This window comes from Blastomyces dermatitidis (genome assembly GCF_000003525.1).
Source record: "Blastomyces dermatitidis ER-3 genomic scaffold supercont1.5, whole genome shotgun sequence".
Classification (NCBI taxonomy): domain Eukaryota; kingdom Fungi; phylum Ascomycota; class Eurotiomycetes; order Onygenales; family Ajellomycetaceae; genus Blastomyces; species Blastomyces dermatitidis.
Genome location: NW_025544778.1, coordinates 1319391 through 1340849, shown reverse-complemented (window position 1 = coordinate 1340849; position 21459 = coordinate 1319391). Strand labels below are relative to the sequence as shown.

General features: G+C 47.5%; 10 protein-coding genes and 1 non-coding gene across 11 annotated transcripts; 3 read left to right on the top strand and 8 right to left on the bottom strand.

Moving 5' to 3' along the window:
* Positions 1-9: 9 nt before the first annotated feature.
* Positions 10-2575, bottom strand: BDCG_04917 (oxidoreductase). The gene is made up of 3 exons (XM_045420558.1): positions 1998-2575; positions 596-1927; positions 10-489 (listed from the first exon to the last, which is right to left on the bottom strand). The coding sequence occupies exons 2-3, from the start codon at positions 1643-1645 to the stop codon at positions 487-489; spliced, it is 1053 nt and encodes a 350-aa protein (XP_045276645.1). The 5' UTR covers positions 1646-1927; positions 1998-2575; the 3' UTR covers positions 10-486.
* Positions 2576-2579: 4 nt separating this feature from the next.
* Positions 2580-4839, bottom strand: BDCG_04916 (mitochondrial-processing peptidase subunit beta). Its single transcript, XM_045420557.1, has 5 exons — positions 4599-4839; positions 4421-4546; positions 4276-4353; positions 3502-4196; positions 2580-3429 (listed from the first exon to the last, which is right to left on the bottom strand). The coding sequence occupies exons 1-5, from the start codon at positions 4746-4748 to the stop codon at positions 3039-3041; spliced, it is 1440 nt and encodes a 479-aa protein (XP_045276644.1). The 5' UTR covers positions 4749-4839; the 3' UTR covers positions 2580-3038.
* Positions 4840-5158: 319 nt separating this feature from the next.
* BDCG_04915 (uncharacterized protein) lies at positions 5159-5542 on the bottom strand (the record flags this gene model as incomplete). The annotated part of the gene is made up of 1 exon (XM_045420556.1): positions 5159-5542. The coding sequence occupies one exon, from the start codon at positions 5540-5542 to the stop codon at positions 5159-5161; it is 384 nt and encodes a 127-aa protein (XP_045276643.1).
* A 12-nt stretch (positions 5543-5554) lies between these two features.
* On the top strand, positions 5555-5833 carry BDCG_17041 (uncharacterized protein; the record flags this gene model as incomplete). Its single annotated transcript, XM_045426207.1, has 1 exon — positions 5555-5833. One exon carries the CDS (start codon positions 5555-5557, stop codon positions 5831-5833), a length of 279 nt encoding a protein of 92 aa, XP_045281055.1.
* Positions 5834-5854: 21 nt separating this feature from the next.
* BDCG_17040 (uncharacterized protein) lies at positions 5855-6133 on the top strand (the record flags this gene model as incomplete). The annotated part of the gene is made up of 1 exon (XM_045426206.1): positions 5855-6133. One exon carries the CDS (start codon positions 5855-5857, stop codon positions 6131-6133), a length of 279 nt encoding a protein of 92 aa, XP_045281054.1.
* A 916-nt stretch (positions 6134-7049) lies between these two features.
* BDCG_04913 (alcohol dehydrogenase) lies at positions 7050-8063 on the bottom strand (the record flags this gene model as incomplete). The annotated part of the gene is made up of 1 exon (XM_045420555.1): positions 7050-8063. The coding sequence occupies one exon, from the start codon at positions 8061-8063 to the stop codon at positions 7050-7052; it is 1014 nt and encodes a 337-aa protein (XP_045276642.1).
* A 945-nt stretch (positions 8064-9008) lies between these two features.
* On the bottom strand, positions 9009-10360 carry BDCG_04912 (fibrillarin-like pre-rRNA processing protein; the record flags this gene model as incomplete). Its single annotated transcript, XM_045420554.1, has 4 exons — positions 9009-9061; positions 9136-9802; positions 9927-10072; positions 10270-10360. 4 exons carry the CDS (start codon positions 10358-10360, stop codon positions 9009-9011), a joined length of 957 nt encoding a protein of 318 aa, XP_045276641.1.
* Positions 10361-10886: 526 nt separating this feature from the next.
* Positions 10887-13973, bottom strand: BDCG_04911 (uncharacterized protein). Its single transcript, XM_045420553.1, has 2 exons — positions 13950-13973; positions 10887-13834 (listed from the first exon to the last, which is right to left on the bottom strand). The coding sequence occupies exon 2, from the start codon at positions 12946-12948 to the stop codon at positions 11437-11439; it is 1512 nt and encodes a 503-aa protein (XP_045276640.1). The 5' UTR covers positions 12949-13834; positions 13950-13973; the 3' UTR covers positions 10887-11436.
* Positions 13974-14198: 225 nt separating this feature from the next.
* BDCG_04910 (alpha-1,2-mannosyltransferase) lies at positions 14199-16552 on the bottom strand. The gene is made up of 2 exons (XM_045420552.1): positions 16332-16552; positions 14199-16280 (listed from the first exon to the last, which is right to left on the bottom strand). The coding sequence occupies exon 2, from the start codon at positions 16001-16003 to the stop codon at positions 14483-14485; it is 1521 nt and encodes a 506-aa protein (XP_045276639.1). The 5' UTR covers positions 16004-16280; positions 16332-16552; the 3' UTR covers positions 14199-14482.
* A 310-nt stretch (positions 16553-16862) lies between these two features.
* Positions 16863-16936, top strand: BDCG_17039. The gene has a single exon. It is a non-coding gene; the product is annotated as a tRNA-Val (tRNA).
* A 370-nt stretch (positions 16937-17306) lies between these two features.
* Positions 17307-17866, bottom strand: BDCG_04909 (uncharacterized protein). The gene has a single exon (XM_045420551.1). The coding sequence runs from the start codon at positions 17834-17836 to the stop codon at positions 17534-17536; it is 303 nt and encodes a 100-aa protein (XP_045276638.1). The 5' UTR covers positions 17837-17866; the 3' UTR covers positions 17307-17533.
* Positions 17867-21459: the final 3593 nt, after the last annotated feature.

Genomic DNA, 21459 nt, shown 5'->3' with positions numbered 1-21459 from the left:
ATGATCAAGGGGAGAACTAAGCTAAGCCGAGTTACTTACATACGTATTACCAAGTCAACGGGGAGTTGGAGAGAGAGTTGTTGTTTTGTGGATTGATATGGGTGGGGAGAGGCGGAAATGACAGAATTTAATAAGTGGGTTTCTCATCCCTATTGCCCGAAAGAAATTCCGAATTTGCTAGTAACTATGGCTTTGTCTACCCTCTCATGAGCAGCTCTACTCCATAAACAACGCCCATTATTTGGACAATGCTTGTACAGTACTATACATTTGGTTGATATGCAACGAATGAGAATCATTATTAATTAAGCCAACTAGTTATGATGCTTTAAGTTAAGATCTTCAAAATGGATTTTCATCCTGCATGCAGCCAACCACGCCGGTCATTTTTCGCCAGCTGGGAGCAATAAAATAACATTACTCTGAAACAATGCCTCCGATTGACAATCATCTACTTAAATCTTGGCTTCCGAAAAGGTCTAATGATCACTATCAAAAAGAGCAGGTTAGATATTGACAATCCATGAAATCCAGGTATTGCTAGAAATGGGAACACGAGCGCTGAACACAAAAGAGAATAAGGATCTCAACAAACCTTCTGGAACTTCAAGACGGCCTTTCCAAAGTTCTCCCCACGGAAGATGCCCGCCAGGCCCGCCGCTGCGTTATCAATGCCCACCGTCTCGGCAATGACGGGCTTGAACGAGCCCTCCTTAATCCACCGCGAGACTGTCTCCATATGCTCCTTCGCCCACTTATCACCCATCCCTTTATCTCCAACAATAAACCCACGCATAGTAATCCTCTTCGAAACAACCATAAAGATATTCTTAACCCCGTACCTGTCCTGTGGCTTCAGGTTGTACTGCGAAATCATGCCACAGGCAACAATACGGCCGAAATCCTTCATCGCATCGATCGCTGCCTCGAGATGCTCCCCGCCCACGTTCTCATAGTAAATATCGATCCCCTCCGGCGCAAGTCGCGCCAGAGCATCGCACGGCTTCTCCTTCTTGTAGTTGAAGCCACCGTCAAAGCCCAGTTCCTTCAGGATGTAATCCAACTTGGCATCTGAGCCAACGCTGCCAATCACCTTCAGACCCAGGTGCTTCGCCAACTGGCCCACGACCTGTCCCACCGCACCCGACGCGGCGGAGATGAAGATCGTCTCGCCCTTGACCGGCTTGCCGATTTCCATGAGAGATGAGTACGCCGTCAGTCCGGGCATCCCGAGCGGGCCTAGGAAGACGCGGATATCCTCGAGGCCTAGGGGGTTGTCGAGCGGCTGTACGGTTGCCAGGGCCGCGGGGGGCAGGGCGACGTATTCCTGTACGGGCAGGAAACCGACGACGAGGTCGCCTGGCTTGTACTTGCTGTCGTTGGACGCGAGAACCTTAGCGATGGAGCGGCTGTATATAGGCTTTCCTAAGTCGAAGGCTGGAGAGTATGATTTGGTGCCAGGATCACGCATACGGCCACGCATGTAAGGGTCGAAACTGGTGTAGAGAGATTGAACGGTGATGCCATTTTCTGGGGCGGGGGCGGAGGGGTCCGTTGTGACCGTTTGGATGGTTAGGTGCTCGCCCGGCACAGGGTATTCGGTTGGGACTTTGGAGAAGCAGAGGGCTTTGTTTTGGGGAGCCATGTTGTATGCTTTTGTTTGTGTTTGGTGGGGAATTATGAATGTGAGAGCGTTGTGTTCCTAAGTACTAGAGGAGCTATCTGTGGTAGATGGAAAGCGATTTTTAGGTGGGATGAAGAGGGATATTTATGTGAAGAGTCTGAACTCAATTGATGGGAGATTTGGTTCCTTTTATACTTGGAATTTTGCAAAATATGTTTCCACACGTACATGGGTGGGTAAGTCCTCAGAAAAGACCAATATTTTAACTGTACCAACAACAGAGATCAAAGGTTCGTTGTCTCTCTTTTTTACCTTCTCAGCCTAGGTTTATCTTGGAAAATGGCAACATGAGAACATAAATTATTTGACTTACAAATCAACAATATATATCTCTATGCCATGCTCTCCAAATGGCCACCCGTGGATTGCCAAAGAACTCGATGACATCAGGATGTGTTGCTGCTCAACCCACATATCCCGCTTCTGCAGCAGTGTTGCCTCGGCCTAATCTCCCAGAAGTTTGAGTTGTGGCGGTGGGTTTGCCGTGCCCACTCGCACGAAACCGCTCATACGCAAAAAATATCCTCGTAACCCCTTGTCGTCGTGCTGATGAAGGTTGTGTATATATTATTATCTTACAGCGCGTTGCGGCTCAGTTTAATAATCAATGGCTGGGTTAAGTTGATCTTGTAGTACTTGGGAAAAAAACTTGCAGCAGAATAGCGGAGTCCGAAAGTTAAATGCAATATTTTAACTCCGGGCCGAATGTTTCCTTTTCCTGATTGGGAAATTCAGTAGCAACTTATAGCAACTTATCGTAGGCTCGTAGGTAGTCGGTTGGATAATTTGTCCGCCATAGTCATTTTTGATTTTAATACAGAAGTAGCCTAACTACGCACGAAGTCCGTGACGACGGTAAATCCGGCCCTAAATGTGTTACTTAAAATATCAGTTGTGACCGGCGTCCGTTGCTCATTAGGACCAAATATGGGAGGGGCTACGGGAAATGGAGGCCTTGATGCTGTTAAATTCACGGTGTTTCTTACACAGATTGATGTATCCTACGCCAGTAAGCATTTTCGGCTGGAAAATAATTGAACATGTGTGAGATTGAACAAAGGAAACAGGTCTTTTGAGTATATCAGTGGATAGGTATGTCCATACTGTACAATGAAAACACGACAACATCTCTCTCATCCATCTTTCCCCACCCTTCCACCCCTTAAGTCTATCTAAAAATCATCAAACACACAGCAGCAACAGGCAGAAAAGTAAAGGAATATCAATAATAAACAGCATCCAGAATGACAACGGGATTAGTGTGTGGGTAGTGTTTGAGCGCTGGAATTGCGGAGAGCAGCTGTTCTTCGGGCCTTCCTTCTCTCATTTGTTCTTCTTTTGCTTATTTTTACAACTATGAAACGTTCCGGCTCATGTCTGCTCTGATACGTTGATAATCGAGCATACCCTCAATGCTACCAACAGCACTGATGGCAATGTCTTTATCCCACAGTTTCCGCTGGGCAAAGCTCATGACATCCTTCTCGGTGATTCCGGAGATGGCACGCTCAACGTCCTCCGGGCTAAGGCGGCGGCCGCTGGTGACGATCTGGCGGCCGATATCTTCGGCGATGGCAGTGGTGCCGTCGAGAGAAAGGAGGATGGATGCCCTCAGTTGGGCTTTGGCGCGCTCGACTTCAGCTTCAGTCACGCTGAATGACAAGCGAGACCATTCGCGGAGGGCGAAGTGGACGAGATCATCGAGTTGGGTGAGGTTCTCAGAGACGAGGTAGATACCCCACAGGCTAGAGTGGGAGGAATATTAGTGGCATGCTAAACGCAAGGATAAACAGAGAGCAGAATTGGCTGAAACTTACCCAGTATCACTGTAGCTGGTGGAGAAGCTCATGAAGCTGTTGGCCAGGTTATGATGGCCGACAAAGTGGCTGAGCTTGCTGCCAAGGTACGGGGAGTTACCCATGGCACGGTCCCAGTTACCAACGATAGCCTGAGTGATAAGAGCGGTGAAGTAATCGTCGTCCTTCCAGCTGACTCCCTCAACAGCCAGGGCAATGTTGGCAGTAGGGATAGTGTCATCACGGAGGCGAACTTCGGAACCGATGAAGTCGGGGGTGCGCTTCTGCTCAGCGGCGATGGCAGAAGCAGCAGAGCTAGGGGGTTGGCTAGGGAGGGAGCCAAACTGTTGCTCAGCCAGCTTTACGAGTTGGTCGTGGGGAATGCCACCAGCACCGACAAGGACCATGCGGTCAGCCGTGTAGTTGGTTTTGATATAATCCACCAAGTTCTCCCGCTTGATGGTTTGGATGTTTTCCTTGGGGCCGAGGATAGTTCGTCCCAGTGGCTGGTTCTGGAAAGCGGTCGCATGCAGATGGTCAAATACAACCTCTTCAAGTTGTTTATCAACCTCCTCTTGCTCCCGAAGGATGACATCCCGTTCCCTCTCAATTGCAGCAGGCTCTAGTTTTGAGTTTTGGAGGATATCAGAGAGGATATCGACGGTCTTGGGAACGTCGGCGTTGAAGGATTTAGCGTAGTATACAGTGTTTTCTCGCTGTAAGTGAAACAATAGAGCCATCAATTTATGTTGCTTCGTTTATTGAAGTGTTTGATGATTAAATGACGCCACGTACCGAGGTGTAGGCATTGAGATGTGCACCCATGTTTTCAATTTCAAGTTCCAATTGATGTTGCGATCGCTTGTTGGTGCCCTATAAACCGATCAGCGACAAGTTCACAGGAGAGAAGGTGATCGTTAAACCCGGCGGCATGACCGACCTTGAAGGCAAGATGCTCGAGGAAATGTGCGGTTCCATTGGTCGCATCGGTTTCTGCCCTGCTTCCCGCATCAATCCACACGCCAACGGTCGACGTCTGGGCCCATGGCGAGTACTCAGTGGCAATCTACACAGGTTAGCATCGATTTATCTCCGTTGAGTCAATTCCAATGCCTCACCGTTAAGCCATTTGAGAGGGTTGTCGATTGGGTTGTGGCGGGAAGAGTGACAGGAGTTGCGAAGCCTCTTTTTACGGGTTGAACGGCTTTCAGGGCTGCGCGGCTACGCAGAGCCTGGTTAAAGTGCAAAGCCAGTCGCCGGGATGCCATGGTAGAGGAAGTAGAAGGAGAATAGAGAGCGGTGCGGGACTAGGGAGCGTGGATAATGTATAGGATATTCAGCCTAGAGAGTTGAACGAAGTTGATGTTCGGAAAGTCAAAATATGCAGAGCTTCCGAAGTCACATGACCGCTTGATGACCCGTGATCTGGCTCGCTTCCAAGGTTCTCATTCGCTCGTTGTCGTCCCGTCCCGACATTCCCTATCCTCTCCTCAGTCTTTGTTAAAGATACGGAAGTCTATTAGGCGGCCTACTAGCAGCGGTGATCGAATTTTATTAATGGTGACAATCGCCGCTGTACGGGCATGCCAAATGTCCTGTGGCAAATGATGGATCCCTTTGGCATAATATTTTTGATTGATTAGCTGGGAGTTGCCGAAACCTCATTTGGATTCTTCCCTTAAAGGCGTATGCTAGCGTTACAGTGGTCAAAGTAGCTGAATCTTTGTTTGCGGAGCTGCGCATGTTCCGCCTGTCCTCTTCCACCTGGAAGAACGAAGTCGAAACACCATTGTTGTTTAACAGCTGATTGAAACCGATATGAAGCTATGTCATTGCTACCGCCTGGCCCTGTGTTCAAGATTGAAGAGGAGGATTCCAAGCTCACGCCGATAATATCTGCATTCTGGTCCATTTGGCAACAACGCAATTGGTATTCCCATTCCGTCTGGTGAATAATATTTCCCCCAAGCCGGCCTTTGGAATATCTCATCTTGTCGTTGGGGTTTCCTTCATTAGAGACGACGGTGTGGAGCCGTTTCTTACCTTTCCTGGCTTTACCCATATGAAAGAACAAATGCAAAATGTTTACTCTGCAACTGCCGAAGCTTATATGGGGAAATCGACGGTAAGATGCTCAAATGACCGAGAATATATAGCTGATTATCACTTACCCAACAACAAAACTCCCATTCGTGTCTTCCTACTCAATGATCTTCGAAATGAACGCCAGCAAAAAGAACTTTGCGTTTTGGAGCCGATCCCCGAAGCGGTGGGCAAAAGCTACCGCCCTCTACTCAACGATAAAGGCAGAGCGTTGGGGAATGGTAAACTTCTTTTGAAAGCCAAGACATAAGGAAGAGTTGACGACCACTTCATGCTATACAAGGCGGCAGCGGAGGGTCGCAGCGAACTTGCCCGAATACTACTGGATAATGGCCGTATCGACCTCAGGGACCCGTCTCACCTTGGCATCAAATCCTTGAACATCGCGCTTTGGCAATATCAGGAGGAGACAGCCATCATGATCGCGGATAAGTACCGAAAAGAAGGCCTCAAGATTGAGAAGGGTTTGAAAGCTCTTCTAATGGCCGCAAGATTTGGGTTACCCGACTTAGTCGAGTCGCTCATGAAGGCTGGTACTTTTCATTCGTAGAACCAGCAAGTTCAAGGCTCTGTCTGGCATGGGACCCTGTGCAACTCGGCCAACGATCTCATCATTTTGGTCCCAAGCCAAGGGCTGGATGGTTCTCCGAGCAGAATCAAGAGGATCCAAATGGTAATTAGTCGGCCACCTGCCACTGGTGTAGTGTCTATGGGACATTGAGAGCGCGAGCGCCATGCACGATGGAAAAATTTTCATTTTGAACCGGGTAGTTGGCGAGTTCTGATAGACGTTTTCGGTGGTGCAAACTTGTATATCTTATGTCCTTGTTACCGCGATGCATCTGACAACTGCCCGCAACGAATATGCTTCGTTGCCATAGGGGCCCGTTTTCCATTAATGTCGTCCGCTGAGGACCCTGAATTAAAACAAATAATACTGAGAGAAGTACGGGCTTTATTGCGAGTGGTTCTGGTTTACCATTTCTTTACATCTACTCATTATTCTTGTCTGTGAACGTATGGACCGTGGACCGTACTAATTAATTATTATTTGAGATACATATGTACTGTTTCTTATTTTTGCTTTAGCTTCGAACTCACCTACTCCGTCCTATCTAAGTAATACAACTGGAAAATAGAACGATCTACGCCTTTTAGTTAGAAACCACTCCTATAGTATTTAGGGATCCAACTCCCGCTCACACTCCATATCCCCTAACAAACACCTCTGTTTTTAGTCCTTTTCTACGATTCTCACACAGTGACCGACTTGGGCGGCATACGTGCTTCATCATCCACTATATACTACACCCTTTGCTGACCTGTAGACTGTAAAGCACCACTTTTGAAGTATTAGGTTCATTTTATAGCAGCTGTATTCGAGCATTAGTGTTGTAGAAGCTAACTTATCTTCCTAACTCTGTATTCCAGTCCCTCCTGAGAACCCTTCTGGAGAAAGAAACATATTAAAATATCTCTGTACTGATATCTTTACCATACTCCCTCATATACCTCCGCACACTAGCCAACAACGACATATCCTCATGAAAGCCCAACGATTTCGCCCACGCAATATCAAAATTCACCGACCACCCCTGCACAATCCGATCAACATCTTCATCATACCTCTCCTCCACCAGCGCCCTCTTCTCCCTGCCACCAACCTCCTCCAAAACATCCAACATCTCCTGAACAGACACCTTAATCCCGGGCAAATTCACCGACCGCGAATCCCCAAACGCCTCCTTCGGCACATCCTTCGCATGTATTAGATTCCTCACAGCCGTATACGGCGAGCAGATCCACAGCTCCGTCTCCTTCTTGACAGGTAACATGCTCTTTGTCCCATTCAGCGGCTCGCGCAAAATGCCACTGGCAAAGCTACTGGCCGCCTGCGTCGGCACCCTCGCCCGCACCGTCACAGTCGGCAGCCTAACCACCCGCCCATCTAAGTACCCACGCCGCGAGTAATCGTTCAGCATCAGCTCAATGACCATCTTCTCCATCCCATACGACGACGTAGGCATCTGGGGCATGTTCCGCTCTGTAATGACAAACCCGGGCGCTGTGGGTCCATACACCGCAAGCGAAGAGGTATATACGACCTTGACGCCGGGCATGGTCCTGCGCAGCCTATCGAGGATATAGTGCGTTGCAAACAGGTTTACGCTCATGCCTAGGTCGAAGTTGGCTTCGGAGCCGCTAGACATGATGCCGTGGAGGATGTAGACGACATCGTAGCGCCGGGGTGGGGAGGAGGAAGGGTCTATGAGGGAGTCTACGGCTGCGTGGGAGGTTAGGTCTGCTTGGATGGAGGTTACGCGGGAGGCGTGTTTGCTAGCGCTAGCGGGGATGGGAGGGGCGGAGGTGACGTCTGTGATGGTTAGGGCTGTGTCTGGGGGTGTGGTGTTGAGGAGGGCCGCTGTTAGTTCTTGGCCGACGAAGCCACCGGCGCCGGTTATCAGGATTGCAGTGGGCATTGTGGCTCTGTTGGGCTTAGATTGTATGTTGTAAGTTAAATGTACAGTACTTAAACTACCTTGCTCAGAATCTTGGAATGAGGGGATCGGATTCGCTGTTCGCGGGTAAGAATACTGACAAAAGTGCGCGAGAGTGGGTGCGGTTGGATATACGCAGGGCCAGTCAGATTAGAATAAATCATAGACAGCTGAGATTGTCTCTTGTGTTTACTTCCAATCCATCAGTAGCATTTCCCGGTATCTGGTGGATGGTGCTTGCTTGATCATTTATCCTAAAAAGTATTCGGATGATCCCCCGTATGTGCGGAACCCAATCCCACTGGGTCCGTAGCTGGTTCGGACTTACGCCCGAACGCCAATAACTGCTGTTCGTTCCCTCTTTAAAAATTGGGCCGGGAGCACGCCGGTTGGGAGGCCATAGCTGTCGGTTTGCACGAAAGGGGTCAGGGTAAGGTTTATTATTGCATATTGCTTTTCGACTGGTTCTACATGTACGTTGTATTTGTCAGGGGCTTCCTTCGAGGGATCGCGAGCACAGTGTCATCCGGGCAGAGTTATGCTTAATAAATGTCAATTGAACGGCTTTTCCAACATAGTGGTATAGTGTACAGTGCAATATGACATTTCCAATTGGCCATATGAAGACACCAAGGAGGAGTCCAACCAAGCCATGAAAGAAATAAACCTCTTTTGATTTACTCGAGAAATATCGAGAAATATGAACAAAGTAAAGGACTGCAGGAAAACGGACAGGAAAATTGTGAAAACATCATACATGGATAGGATAAACTGCGGCCCACAAAAGCATTTATCTGGAAACGCACTCAAACGCCGGAGATTGCAAATCGCATAAAACGGGAAATCCAACAAGGGAGATAGAGCCAGGAAAGATTCAAAAAGAAATGCATCAAAACAGCAGAAACCAACCCAATTCCAAAGCATTAATCAGGTTTGCCGGTAGATACCAGCAACTATACAATGGTCACGTTCGAAGGGTTCTGTAGCCAAGTTGTTAGCATTCGAAGGCATGCAAATGAGAGGTACAAGGGTAAGACGTGAGAGAAATACTAACCTAGTGTGAGTTGTTCCTTGGGTTTTATCTTCTCCTCTCTCATCTTCTGGACTTCCTTGGCGAACACGACCTCAGGCTTCGCTGTGCTATCGATACAATTTGCCTTGATACTGACAATAACGCCACCACCCGCCTTAAGGAAGAGATGGGCATTAAGACCCACAATTCTGGCTTGGTCAGGCTGGGCAACGTCTGCAAAGATTACATCAACCATTCCGACCAACATTCTGTAGCGAAGGGGGTGACGTGCGTCTTCGACAATGGGAATGACATTGGTACGGTGAGTAGCCATTCCAATCAGGTCACGGCCGGAACGATGGGAGAACTCGACAGCGTAGACGGTTCCAGTAGGGCCGACGAGGTCAGCGACATGGCTGACAGAGGTTCCGCTGGCAGATCCGAGATACAGCACTTTCGAGCCCGGGCGCATGTAGATGTTATCGAGACCACCAAGGATACCAGCGGCCAACTTGCTGCGGAAGGGATTCCATACACGGTACTCAACTTTGGTGGCAGCGGGAGTTTCACCATTGGCGGTAGGTTCAGTTGATTCGACGGAGATACGCTTCTCGCCATAGACGGATTCGCCTGGGGTGAGGTTCTTGGTGACGAGGAGATCTTCCTTTCCACCACGAGCGACGAAGACACCGGGGTGACGATGGGGTTCCTTTTTAGGGCGAGATATTGGTAAGCTTCGTGCGTGCATAAAAAAGCACGAACATATGGTATCCCATCGGAACGGGTAACTGTTTCAAAGGCAGAAACCAGTAATTTCATCATGAGAAACCTACAATGATAACTTTGGCACCGCCCTTGGCGCCGGGGCCGCCGCCTCGTCCACCTCCACGACCTCCACGGCCACGAGGGGCTCCTCTACCACCGCCTCTACCTCCGCGACCACCGCCACGACCACCACGGTCCGAGAATCCTAAACCGCCTAGCAATGGGAGGGAACAACGACGTCAGTCAAGGGCTTCTTCGCATCCCGCATATGTTTTGCGTTTCAATTTCTGCTTCACAGCTTCATGACGGCGCAAAGTGCGTGGTCGCATTAAAGCAAACCAGCACATGTCCACTCCAACAGGAACAGACAGAGAATGTTCTCAAAGAGCGGAATTGTTATTGGATACACACCTCTCCCACCACCACGTCCACCACGTCCACCCCGATCACCTCCACGGCCCCGGGGGGCTCCACCCCGTCCACGCGGAGCTCCAAACGCCATATTTTCTTTATATTCTGTGAAATCGTTGGAGCGGAAAAAGAAGGCAGGTTGGCGAAAATCGCGAATGGGCAGCAAACGAGCCTTCAGTGGAAATTGAAAATTATTCACTCGTCTGGTGAGTTAAAATCCACGCAAAATTTTCGACGGGGACGGAATGAAAAAGGAAAAAAGAACGGATTTCCTGGCCTACCCTCGCAAGACGTGATCGTTCAGCACGCGATCAAAATTTCGGTCTCGGTTAGGTACCCGCAGCCGGGCAAAGAGGGTATATGAATGTGAGGGTAGAGTTGTTCGCGGAGTTAAATGGACTGGATTAGGCGAAGATGAAGTTTTTCCCAGCCAAAAGTCAGTTCCTGCTCTTTTGGGCAAAAAGTTTGGGAGCTTGCAACATGGTACTAACCTTAATATAGACTAGCTTATATTCATACCCTTGTGTGAGTATAGGATCACGTGATATCGGGTCAATATCACGTGAATTACTTGGCCCTAATTGAGCTGTTGGTCACCATTTAACTGAGTATGGATGTACAAAGCTCAATTCAGCGAACATTAGCCTCTCTAAGGTATCTACGATCATAAATTTACGCACTAGCTATCTCGATATGTGATTGTCATAATTTGTAAACCATTAACTATTTTGATAACGTTCAAAACCTGAGCACCCCCGAAGCCCACTACCCTAAGAGTGACTCAGCAACCCCTACTACATACACGACCCGATTGCACGTATGGTAAGGACATATATAACATTCAACGAAAAACAGCCCCGTGCATTCTTCGCTGAAATCATCTGTAGGCTTATGGCTGGACAATATTTACTGCTCACGAAATATTAGCTCTTTAGACCAAGCTTATCTGATATTAGATTATTCATCCTCTTCTTCCTTTAATATCCCGCTAAGATTAATCCCAATTGAAACTATAATTTCATGGCCGTTATGGCGGCCAAAGGGAATTTAAAATAAAACTGTAGATATCCCTCTGCTTCCGTACCTCCCATATATAATCAGAAGAAAACAACAGGCGGCCACCCCTTTTTTTATAGGGGGGGAGGGGGAGAGGTAGTAGTGAGTAAATCAAACGGAAAAAACATGTCGATGACCCCGCGGCGAATAGCGAATTCTATATTCAGAAAAGCGACGAAATTCCACTCTAGCGGGCTCACAAATCAGGATTTCTTCAACGCGAGGCCCGATTGTATATTTCATGTATTCTACCAGGTTTTCTTTCGTTGCCGAAGGAAGACACATGCAATGAGCATGAATAACCTTGAGCGATCGTTTATGTTCTTCCACGAGCTGTATAAGGTCCCGTTCCGAGAATTCGACCGTCAAAGATATGGCATTGAGATTCGGCCAGCGCCGTTCACGGTATGGGAGGATGTCTGCCAGCTTCACATCCCCCCACTGTTCACGCGCTGCGAACCAGTAAAGCGACGTGTCTATCTTGACTGACTGGACGGAATCCGTATTGAGAAAGGCACTGGTGAGATTGTAGACATGTTGTTTCCCAATATTGTCGCCATCCCGGCATGAGTCGGCAGGCCCGAAATGTCGATCTATGCTGTAAAACCCCAAAGATAAATCTGTTGCCTTGCCTACAACGCGACTGACGCAGAGCAGCTGATCAGAGGACATCTCAAGGGTTTTGAAATTGACAGGTGTGGACACCTCCAGGCGACATTGTTTCGGAAAGATGTTTGCATGCTCAAGAACTGCGAAGATGGAAGGTAGCAGTCCTACTGGAGGTGGATGTCGCGTGAAATGACGAATTCTTTTGGCGCGGAGCTCGACACATGAAAAACATGATTGCCAGTGCGACGGCCGGGAACAGAACTTTATCAGTAACCTATCACACCACTCTTGGGGTAATGTGCGCTCGCATTCACCAGCACGGATGGTTACTGAGGGGTCCTTAGCTATGTCAGGGCTAAGGCCCAACGCGTTATCGTCCTTGTCCGTGATGACGATATGCTCCAAAGCTAAAAACCTTCTCAGTAGGGAAGATAGTCGGGCCATGTATGAACCATCATGCCGAGCGGTTTCCTGATCTTTGAAAAGAAGGCAATAATTGCTGTACCCTCTTTTGAGGAGACTTTGATAATGAGTGGGATTGTCCTGGTCATAGAAGCCAAAGCCCATGGCACGCCACTCCTTCGAGGCAAGAGAAAATTGGCTGTTGGTACACTGTCTAATCTCGCTGCAGAGTTGCCTGCGCAGTTGAAATTCTCGGTCAACCATGTATCTGGCGAATAAGGAAAAATCCCGCGCGAGGAGGGCATCATAATACGCCACGGAGAACTTGAGTCTGCGGACCGTCGTCGCAAAATGTTCATGTTTCAGGATTTCTTCTAGTTTGGTCAGCGTCCGCAGGGACAACGCTGAGATTACAACCTGTGTATGTCGATTGAGGGCTGCAGTTGTAATCTCAGCAATGCGTTTGGAGACGAGTCGGAAAGATTTCAGGTCTGACACCACATAGGAACCTGCGTGATCGAAGAAATACTCCGCGACAAGGATCAATATCTCAGCTGGAAGATGTTGGAGTCTCATTTTATATTCGGATGCATGCATCAGCACCCCATACATAGTAGGAAAGGATAAATTGGCGTGAAACCTATTGTCCAGTCACCTACGGCGGGTTATTTGTGTTTGGCTTCTGAATTCTTGAGGTGGCGCAGGCCAGTCCATTTTCTCGCGCTCGTATGATTAATTGTTCTTTATTGGCCCGACTGTCGAGATCGTGTCAACGAGTTTACAATTGGCTGAATGAACGCGGGTTGCTTGTGTCCTCCTTGGTTCAATAGCGCTGCTAAGATTTGGTGTTGAACCTTGGAATATCCCACTTGTCAACGAAAGCCTGGATGCATGGCTTTTCGAGTGCTCCGTAGAAAATTGTTGGTTCAAGACTCGAGGTAAGTTATTTAAGCCTGTGAAGATAAAGCTATTAAGCATGGAGGACAATTCCTACCTTATTGACAGATCTATTTATCGCCATGCGCCTGGCCAAGATTCCCCCGCTTATTATCAGAACTACCAACATACGCCAGCATTTCTTTTTCTTTCCTTTTTTTCTCTGCTTTCTTTTTCCTTGTCTTCTTCATGACAAGAATCCAAGTTTTGACTGGATTTTGTTAAGAAAGGGCAAGCAATGGTATCTTTGCTAGGCGCAGACAGAGTAACAAAACCCATTTATATATAACCCTGTACTGGGTTTCAGCCCCTGCATTGTATAAACCTTCGTGCGAGTATCCAGCTGCAGTCCTGGTGATAATGGTCATGTCATACATGCAACTACTGGTGGATGAGAAGATTAATGTGCTCTGCCCAAGAACAGTACTAGCTCCTTTGTTTCCAATGTCTCCAACATGGCAAGGTGTTTGACATCATCCACTGGGAGAGTTCTGCTCCCGTTCTTCATTTAGAGCGGTATAACGAAGATGGTACTTGCCGTACTGATGGGAGGCAACGACGTCTTTCTCGGGTTGAGGATCTATTTGTCAATGACTTGGGACTATTGAGGACTGTATACTGAGATGGATCCTCGGGCGGAAGACATGGAAAGGGAGGACGGAGGCGGATAAGCTTACGTTTGATGGAATGATCCCGTAAACGAGACTAGAGCTATCTAGCATGCGGATATGCTAAACAATATTCTCGTCAAACAGTTGTTTACCCTACTCCAACCAACCCCAGGGTGTGAAGAGAACGAAGGGCTGAAAGCAAAGTTTCTGGGTCGTCTAACGCGTAACTTCCTACCATATGCAGAGCCACTTCCAGTGAGCTCTTATTTCAAAAAAAAAAAAAAAAAAAAAAAAAAAAAAAAAAAAAAAAAAAAAAAAAAAAGTAATGGACAACGTACCATTACCTTTACTTATACACGCATCAAATTGTTGCGATGCAGAAAAAACGGACCCATCCCGAACACCAGTTGGTCGGCCTCAACTGTGGAGATACGTATGACCAGATAGCACAAACTACCAAATGCACAAGAGGATGAAATAGGGAAACGCACATGAGTTAGGTACAGTAGTACATCAAGCAAGGAAATCAACCCTTAAGACCATCCTTACCCAAACAGGCTCTGGACAAAAAGGAAACACAAGCATGAATAGTCCAAATTTCAACCCTTAGAACCTGCCTCCGGGGGGAAAACCGCATCAAAATACTCATTCGCTCGCTGGCACGTACCCCTTGTACCCTTCCAGCCCTTAAACCCCATCCTCTGTATGTTACAGGCCGTCCAGACCACCTGCGCCCAGAACTGACGCTCCACCTTCGTACCGCCAATGCTATCAACCGTCTCCTTTTCCTCAACCCATGCGCGCGTCGGCTTCCCATCCGGCCCACGGATGGGAGACTCGAGTCTATAGCGTTTCTTGCGAAGCATGAAAAGGTCAACGGGGTTGATTTTCGGTTGCGAAACGTGGATGAAAAACGGGTGCGGGGCTTCTCCAGCATTGGGATCCCTTGCGCGATCTATCCCGCCGCTGGTTAGCCTGCGGTCCTCCGTGGGACTGTACTGGACCATAGCGTAGCCGGTCATTTTGCCGTCAGGACCACGGCGACCGATGGAGCGGATGGGTTCTCTGACGGCGTAGAAGGGCTGGTTTAGGATTGAGGCTGCGGCTAGGAAGGATTCCTTGTCGCCTTCGCCTGGCCCACCCTGGGTGAGGAGACGGTGGTAATGGGTTGGGCCGTAGTAATTGTAGTAGCTTGCGAGCAGGAGGGTTTTTGCGTGGGTTTTCTTGGATATTAGGAGTTGTCGGCCGTTGGTGGACGCTCGTTCTGATAAGGATTCCTCTGGATGGGAGGTGATGTTGTAGAAATATGGAGATGCGCTGGATACCCAGAAGTCTGGCCATGTTACCAGTCCGATTTCTGTAAATGGTGTGGACTGGAAGAGCTCGATCGCGTCGTGCAAGGGGAAACAATCGGCGTCTAGCCAGAGAACTTGCTCGAAGGATGAAAACAATATTGCAAATGTCTTCAGCCAGTAACGTTCCAGGTTATAGTTGGTGTGTGCTCCAAGGATATCGGACATTACGATACAGTTGGCATTCAACGTTGGAAGTACATCTTCACAAATAGTGGCATCATAATCATCTTTCGAAGCAACAAAAACTTCCACGGGGAACCGGGTGCCGCTTTGCCGGAGCATGCGCAGCGATATCAGCAGGGTGGGCAGATACTTGCTAGTCGCAGCGGAAACGATCCCCCGAGTGCCTCTCTCATGAACCAAATGCAGCCCCAGGGTATCAGCCTTGATTATCCCAACGAACTTTTGGTGGACCTTCTGCATCTGTTCCACGTCTGCATCGGGCATGTATAGGAGGTCCGGGCGAACATAATCCGCAGTGGGATCGAAGATAACCTCGGCTACCCTCTTTAGCCGCTTCGGCGCATCGACTCCTGGTGTGTTTGACTCCAGAAGCTCGCGAAGTTTATTCCAGGATTGAACTTTACGTTTGAAGTTTGGGATCCCGCGAGGTGACAGAGCTGGTGACAATGGGATAGGGTGTGAATTTGGACCGAGCGTACGCTGGAATCCGGCGAACAAGAGACAAAGGGAGAGAGTGAGGATGGCCAATCGTCGGATTATTGGACCTCGAGGTAACATCCCAATCAAGCGGTTTGAGCCCATTTTATGTAGAATTGCCGTTGGAGGAGCGCTCACCCCCCAGGAACTGTCTCACGGGAAGGGCAGCACTACCAGCTAAACCGCCGGTATCAATGGCTGGATCCTGTTGCTTTCCAGTGCATTTCTGTCAAAAAGAAATCAAAACATGACAATTTGCAGGTTGATCGCGACGATGATCTTGACGGCGATGGGTGATTGGGTGAGGTGATGGCGGAGGATGTTTGAAGTCGGCGATGAGGTCGACATTTCACCCCTGCCAATTCTAGTGCTGACGATCATACTGATGACAGTTAACAATGGCCAAAATATAAGTAACTATGTGTGACCGTACCTAACACTTTCTCCTTCATGTTTTCACTGTCATGTTTTTTTATCTACGCTGATAGCCTTTTAAATATCAGATAGTTTAAAAAGCAGTAGTAGGTATGACTCCTCTCAAGCCGCTGTTTCTCATAACGATCCATAAAGATATGGGAACCACTGGCCCTTGAAGAACTCGTATAATCCAGCAATGGCAAATGTTTTCAAGAACAGTATTTTTGTTTGTGCCGCTGATGGAAAAAGTCATGTTTTATTTTACTTTTATTTTTACTTTATATTTTTATATTTTTATTTTTTCAGAGCCGAAAACTGCCCGTTAAAAGCTTGAACCCGCGCTAATTTTGCCAAGGAATAAGAAATCAATTCGCTCTTTGATTGATTCTCTTGATAGATTCTCTCGTGAGATAGCTCTATTAACCCAACCATTTTCTAAGCATTTGGAGTATCAACGGCTGATCTTCTACCCGCCATTTTCATCCGATGATTTCATTCATATATTCATATTTTAGCCCTTAAAAATCTTGGAATTTAAGGTTTACTCGGTGTCGTGGTGTAGTTGGTTATCACGTGAGTCTTACACACTCAAGGTCTCCGGTTCGAGCCCGGGCGACATCAAGAACCACACACATCCCAGGTTTTGTTTTTTTTGTCTACTATGATTGCTGTCATTTTGTATTTTATTTTTATTTTTTATTTTTATTTTTATTTTTATTATTATTATTATTATTATTTTTCACTCCTAATTATGAGAAGGACCATGTTCACGATCTACTTTTTGAATAGATTGAATAGGGCGGTTTCCATTTTTCTGACGAGAGCTTCAATTTATTTTTAGAACCGCCCAATTTTACCCAGAGTCAATCCGGAAGCGTTCGCTTATCCCCCGGCCTTCACCTCCATGACTTGACTAACATTTAATAACCAATGAACTAGGACGCTTTCTTCTAGACTGACGCCCAAAGGGACAAACCCTGTTTGACACCTCTTGGCGCGGTGGACCCTGCAGCCTGACTAACCCGCCAGCAGGATTGGCGAGAAATGAGATTTTGAGCGTTGGCGCTTGCAGTTTCAGTTTCGATAGCGGAGAAATCATCCGCGCAAGCATCAATCATAAACAGCGGGAAAAAAAAAAGCAACCATATGGGCAGATGGGCAACTTCTCCCTTCGCAGAATCCATCTACGACATATGTATGGCCTGTTGGCGAATCTTTTCAAATCATCATCAATGCCGAGTCCATCCTAAACCGATCCGTTGAAACATCACGCGCCGGCCAGTGAAAAAACATACAACGAAAATTTTCGCGCCCAGCTAGAGTCTCCTCTTCATTCACGTCATTTCGTCGCATGGGCGTTCTCATGCCAGGGTTTTCTGTGCGCTGGCTTCCGTGGCCTTCCTCGCTTCTTGTAGGATAAGAAGCTGGCCGCTCGGTAAATTTCGTAAAATCACCCATGGGGATCTGAACAGGGATGGGTGCCTGCGCAAACAAAATCTGACGTATTAAAATGCATTGCATGATTGACGGATCTCTGGAATTGCTGCAGAGTACGGATTATACACAGGGAGGCCAATAATTCAGTGGTTGCTATTTCCAACCATCTGTGCCTTGAGCTAAAATTTCTTCTGCATGAAATTCAACGATTATTCCCTGCTCAAAGTAAACCTCCCTTGCTATGAATTAACAAGGATAGTTTTACAAGTCCGGCGGCGAGAAGGAGATTACATGAACGGAAGAAGCTACAGAGTACAGGGTACAGACAATAGGCCCCAAGCAGCCTTTCAATATCACCGAGAATCATGAGTCGCTCAGGACGGAAAATTATTCATTCATTATTGAATTGATGTTTCTATTTCGTTCTTGATGGTTAGTTAACTGAAGGCCCTTCCCCCCAACCCTAGGAAGCTTTGCCACTAATTAGTAAAGCTAGTTAAATCAAACCCCCGTAACTTAGTTAAACGCTAGCTTATATTTACTACGTAGTTCAATGTTTGTCGTCCCTTCCTTCTCATAGCTCGAGAGCGTAACGTCGTTACTTTCAGCTGAGCAGGCTTGGGCGAGAAGATAACCGTAAGCCAGTGAAGTTATCACTGTCCACGGGTGTATATTAACCCACATATCTTGTGAAGTATAAATAGAAACGAAAGAAAAAAAGATAATGTTTAAGGAAATAGCGCCAGCAGCATCGCATAGCGTAGCATAACATAGGATGGCTTAGTTAGCCCTAGCAAGACCCCTCGCCAATATCGATTCCTATTAGCATTAGCATAACATCTCTACTTTGAAAACGTTTCGTTTCGTTTGGTTTCATTTCTCCTAACTAGCTTGACGTAATGTCTTGCTTGGCCGTTGGTCTCACCCGACATTTCAATGTTTCTTTTCTCTCTTGCTGCCCGCCCAGCAGAAAGTCAACTAGTCTTTCAGCTCCTCTTAGCTAGCTATTCAATAATGAACGAGGCAGGGCGGGGGGAAATATATGCGCTGGATTCAGTTGCTATTCATTGAGCCCCATCCATGTTCAATGTGTCCAAATCTGCTCAGCAGGCGGCTCGCCATCCACAGTAGTAACTACTAATATATGTTAGTTAAAATGAGGGTCTACTAGGGAGGCAAAAGATGAACTCTAGAGAGGAAGGAGATGGAGATGCCTATCTTGAGGTCAGCGTTTGGGAGAAGGAAGCACATACTAGCATAGTTCCTCTCAACCACATGAAGATAGATAGACGGGCATGAAAAGTTCTCCCTCCCCAGACTTCAGGATCCTCACATCTCCCACTTTTCCGCGGTCCCCCCCCCGGGGGCCCCGGGGGGCCCCCCTCCTCCCCCAGTGGTCACTCCGGGTCCCCATTTTTCCAGGGAGTCTATGGGTTAACTATTATCTAATTGAGCGTTATGAATAGGCTTTGCCTTATTGGAGCTAATCACTTGTGGCCGTGACGACGATGGCACACTCACAAAAAAGATTTAAGCGCTGGGGGATGTACGGAGTATGGATAACTACACATTTCAACTGCCAGTTTTTCTCAAGGTGGCGGAGCGCGCAGAAAAAACCTGAGGTGATTCCGCGGAAATGGACCGGTGGGCGGGTGGATGGATGGGAGATATTTAAGTAAAATTTTAATATTATTATTATTGTCACTCCTTGGAATAAGTTAACAGAAGATCAGAATTATTGCTCCTCTGTACTGGGTAGGTAACATACTCAGTACTCCGTACGGAGTACATATTGGAAGAAACTCGGGCTGTGTGGCAGGGAAACAGCGGACCCCTCCCACCTCTTTGGCCCAGGCCCAGTCCCCCATCTGACAAAAGAGATCAATTGACATCAATGTCAATGTAACTTCGTCACACCAATGCTTGTACATGTACACTACTGTTAACACGCAAACCAAACAGGTGGGCGCCACGAGAAATGAAAATGGTGGGGTATAAAATTCCTCCATCAAACATCTACGTTCCATGTCCACGCACTCCGTATGTATTGCCGGGGAATAGAAAAAAATTTTATTTTGAGTAGCATGTTTAATGTTTAATCATAGTGAGATGTAGGAGACAGGCAACTTGGAACCAATGTTTGATGTTGATTGATATTTTCGACAGATTTTGGAGAAAAAACAATATCAGGGCTCGTGCGGTAGGCTATTCCATCATATGGTCTACCGTTTCGGAAATCCGTGCCCTCGCGTTGTAATCGGGAGCGTGCCGGGCGCGGGTAAGGCAAGGTTGATGGATTTAATTGATCAGAGGCATGGAATATGTATATGTGATGGGGATGGAGCTTTAAGTGTGTGTGCGTGTGAACATGGCGTTCCTCCACATTCGGTCGTCGATCGTCGTTGTTATTTAGCTTTTATCAGTGTCGAGAGTACATGTAAGTATATGTTGATGTGGATGTGTAGCGCAAAGTCCGCGAAGGCAGGTTACATGTTTGTTTCTATTATTTTTCAGCCTATTGGTTACAGAATGTCTCCATGGAGGAACAGCGACAGAGATATCTTCTCAACCACGATCTACTAGCGGAGTACAGATGTAGTCCGATTAGGATAACCAACACGGAGTACAGGACATCACAGCTACTCCGTAGCACCTAGCATTGAGGTTGGTTGTTCCGCGGCCAGAGCGATCTTGGCTCTGCTGCTCCGTGTTCATAGCTGCACACTTTTCCGTGTCCCCCGCCCCGTTGTTTTCAGTTGTGAGCCTTGTCAATTGGGGGTATTCAGATATTCAGCCATCATCAGGGTTTGGTTTCGCCAAAGAGCCACCAACGTGGATGATAAGAAATGTGGGAGCATAGGTTTGTATCATTTATCAGCGAGGTGCTTGTTTCCATTTCTTTTGAAAGCTGACACTCCTCTTGATTAAACAATTGTAAGACCGGAGATCTTCAGGTTACCAGGTAGGTTGGTTTCGGTATTAGATATATGAGAGTTGATGTTTTCGTATAAAAGTATTATTTCCGGTTTCAATCCATGATAATGTTCCGAGAAACAATGCAGGACGTAGTTTTTATCGCGGGAGCGCTGACATCTGCACCGTCAACACATAATAATCATGCAATGGCTCGTAACCGCAGGGTCCATGAGGGCTAAACGTACCAATGATATGCGTCAAAGTAAAGCTGATATTTTCCTCGCTCATAAATCCATCATACCCACCAATCCCCAGCCACCCAAGGATTGATCTAATTCCTCTCGTAACGAGCCAGTCAGCATCCCCAAGCTCTCAATACTTCACTGTGGCCCACTGCATGAACTGAGGGAATCCGGTGCAGCACCAGGGCTTGGCTTGGCTATGTGCTTTTTGCTCACCAGTCGCGCCAGGCAAAATATCCAAGGGTTTAAATTAAGCAAGCCGGCGTCAACCTCTCCCCCAACCTGCAGCCAAGCACAGATCGGGCTAAGCGCCAGCCCTAAGCCAGCCCTGCAACCAAGATCTGGTTAGCGCGTCCTAAAATAAGATCAGAACCATGGTTCTCACATTCCGCTAGGCCCAATTGAGTAGCGTGTTTCTAATTCCAGGGCGGGAACGCTCGAAGCTACCAGAACTCTAAATGGGCAGGGGTGGAGCCGCTGAGGTGGGGCCTATCCTTCGCCGGCGGTTGTGGGGTAGAGATGAATGGATGTATGGATGGATGGCAGTCT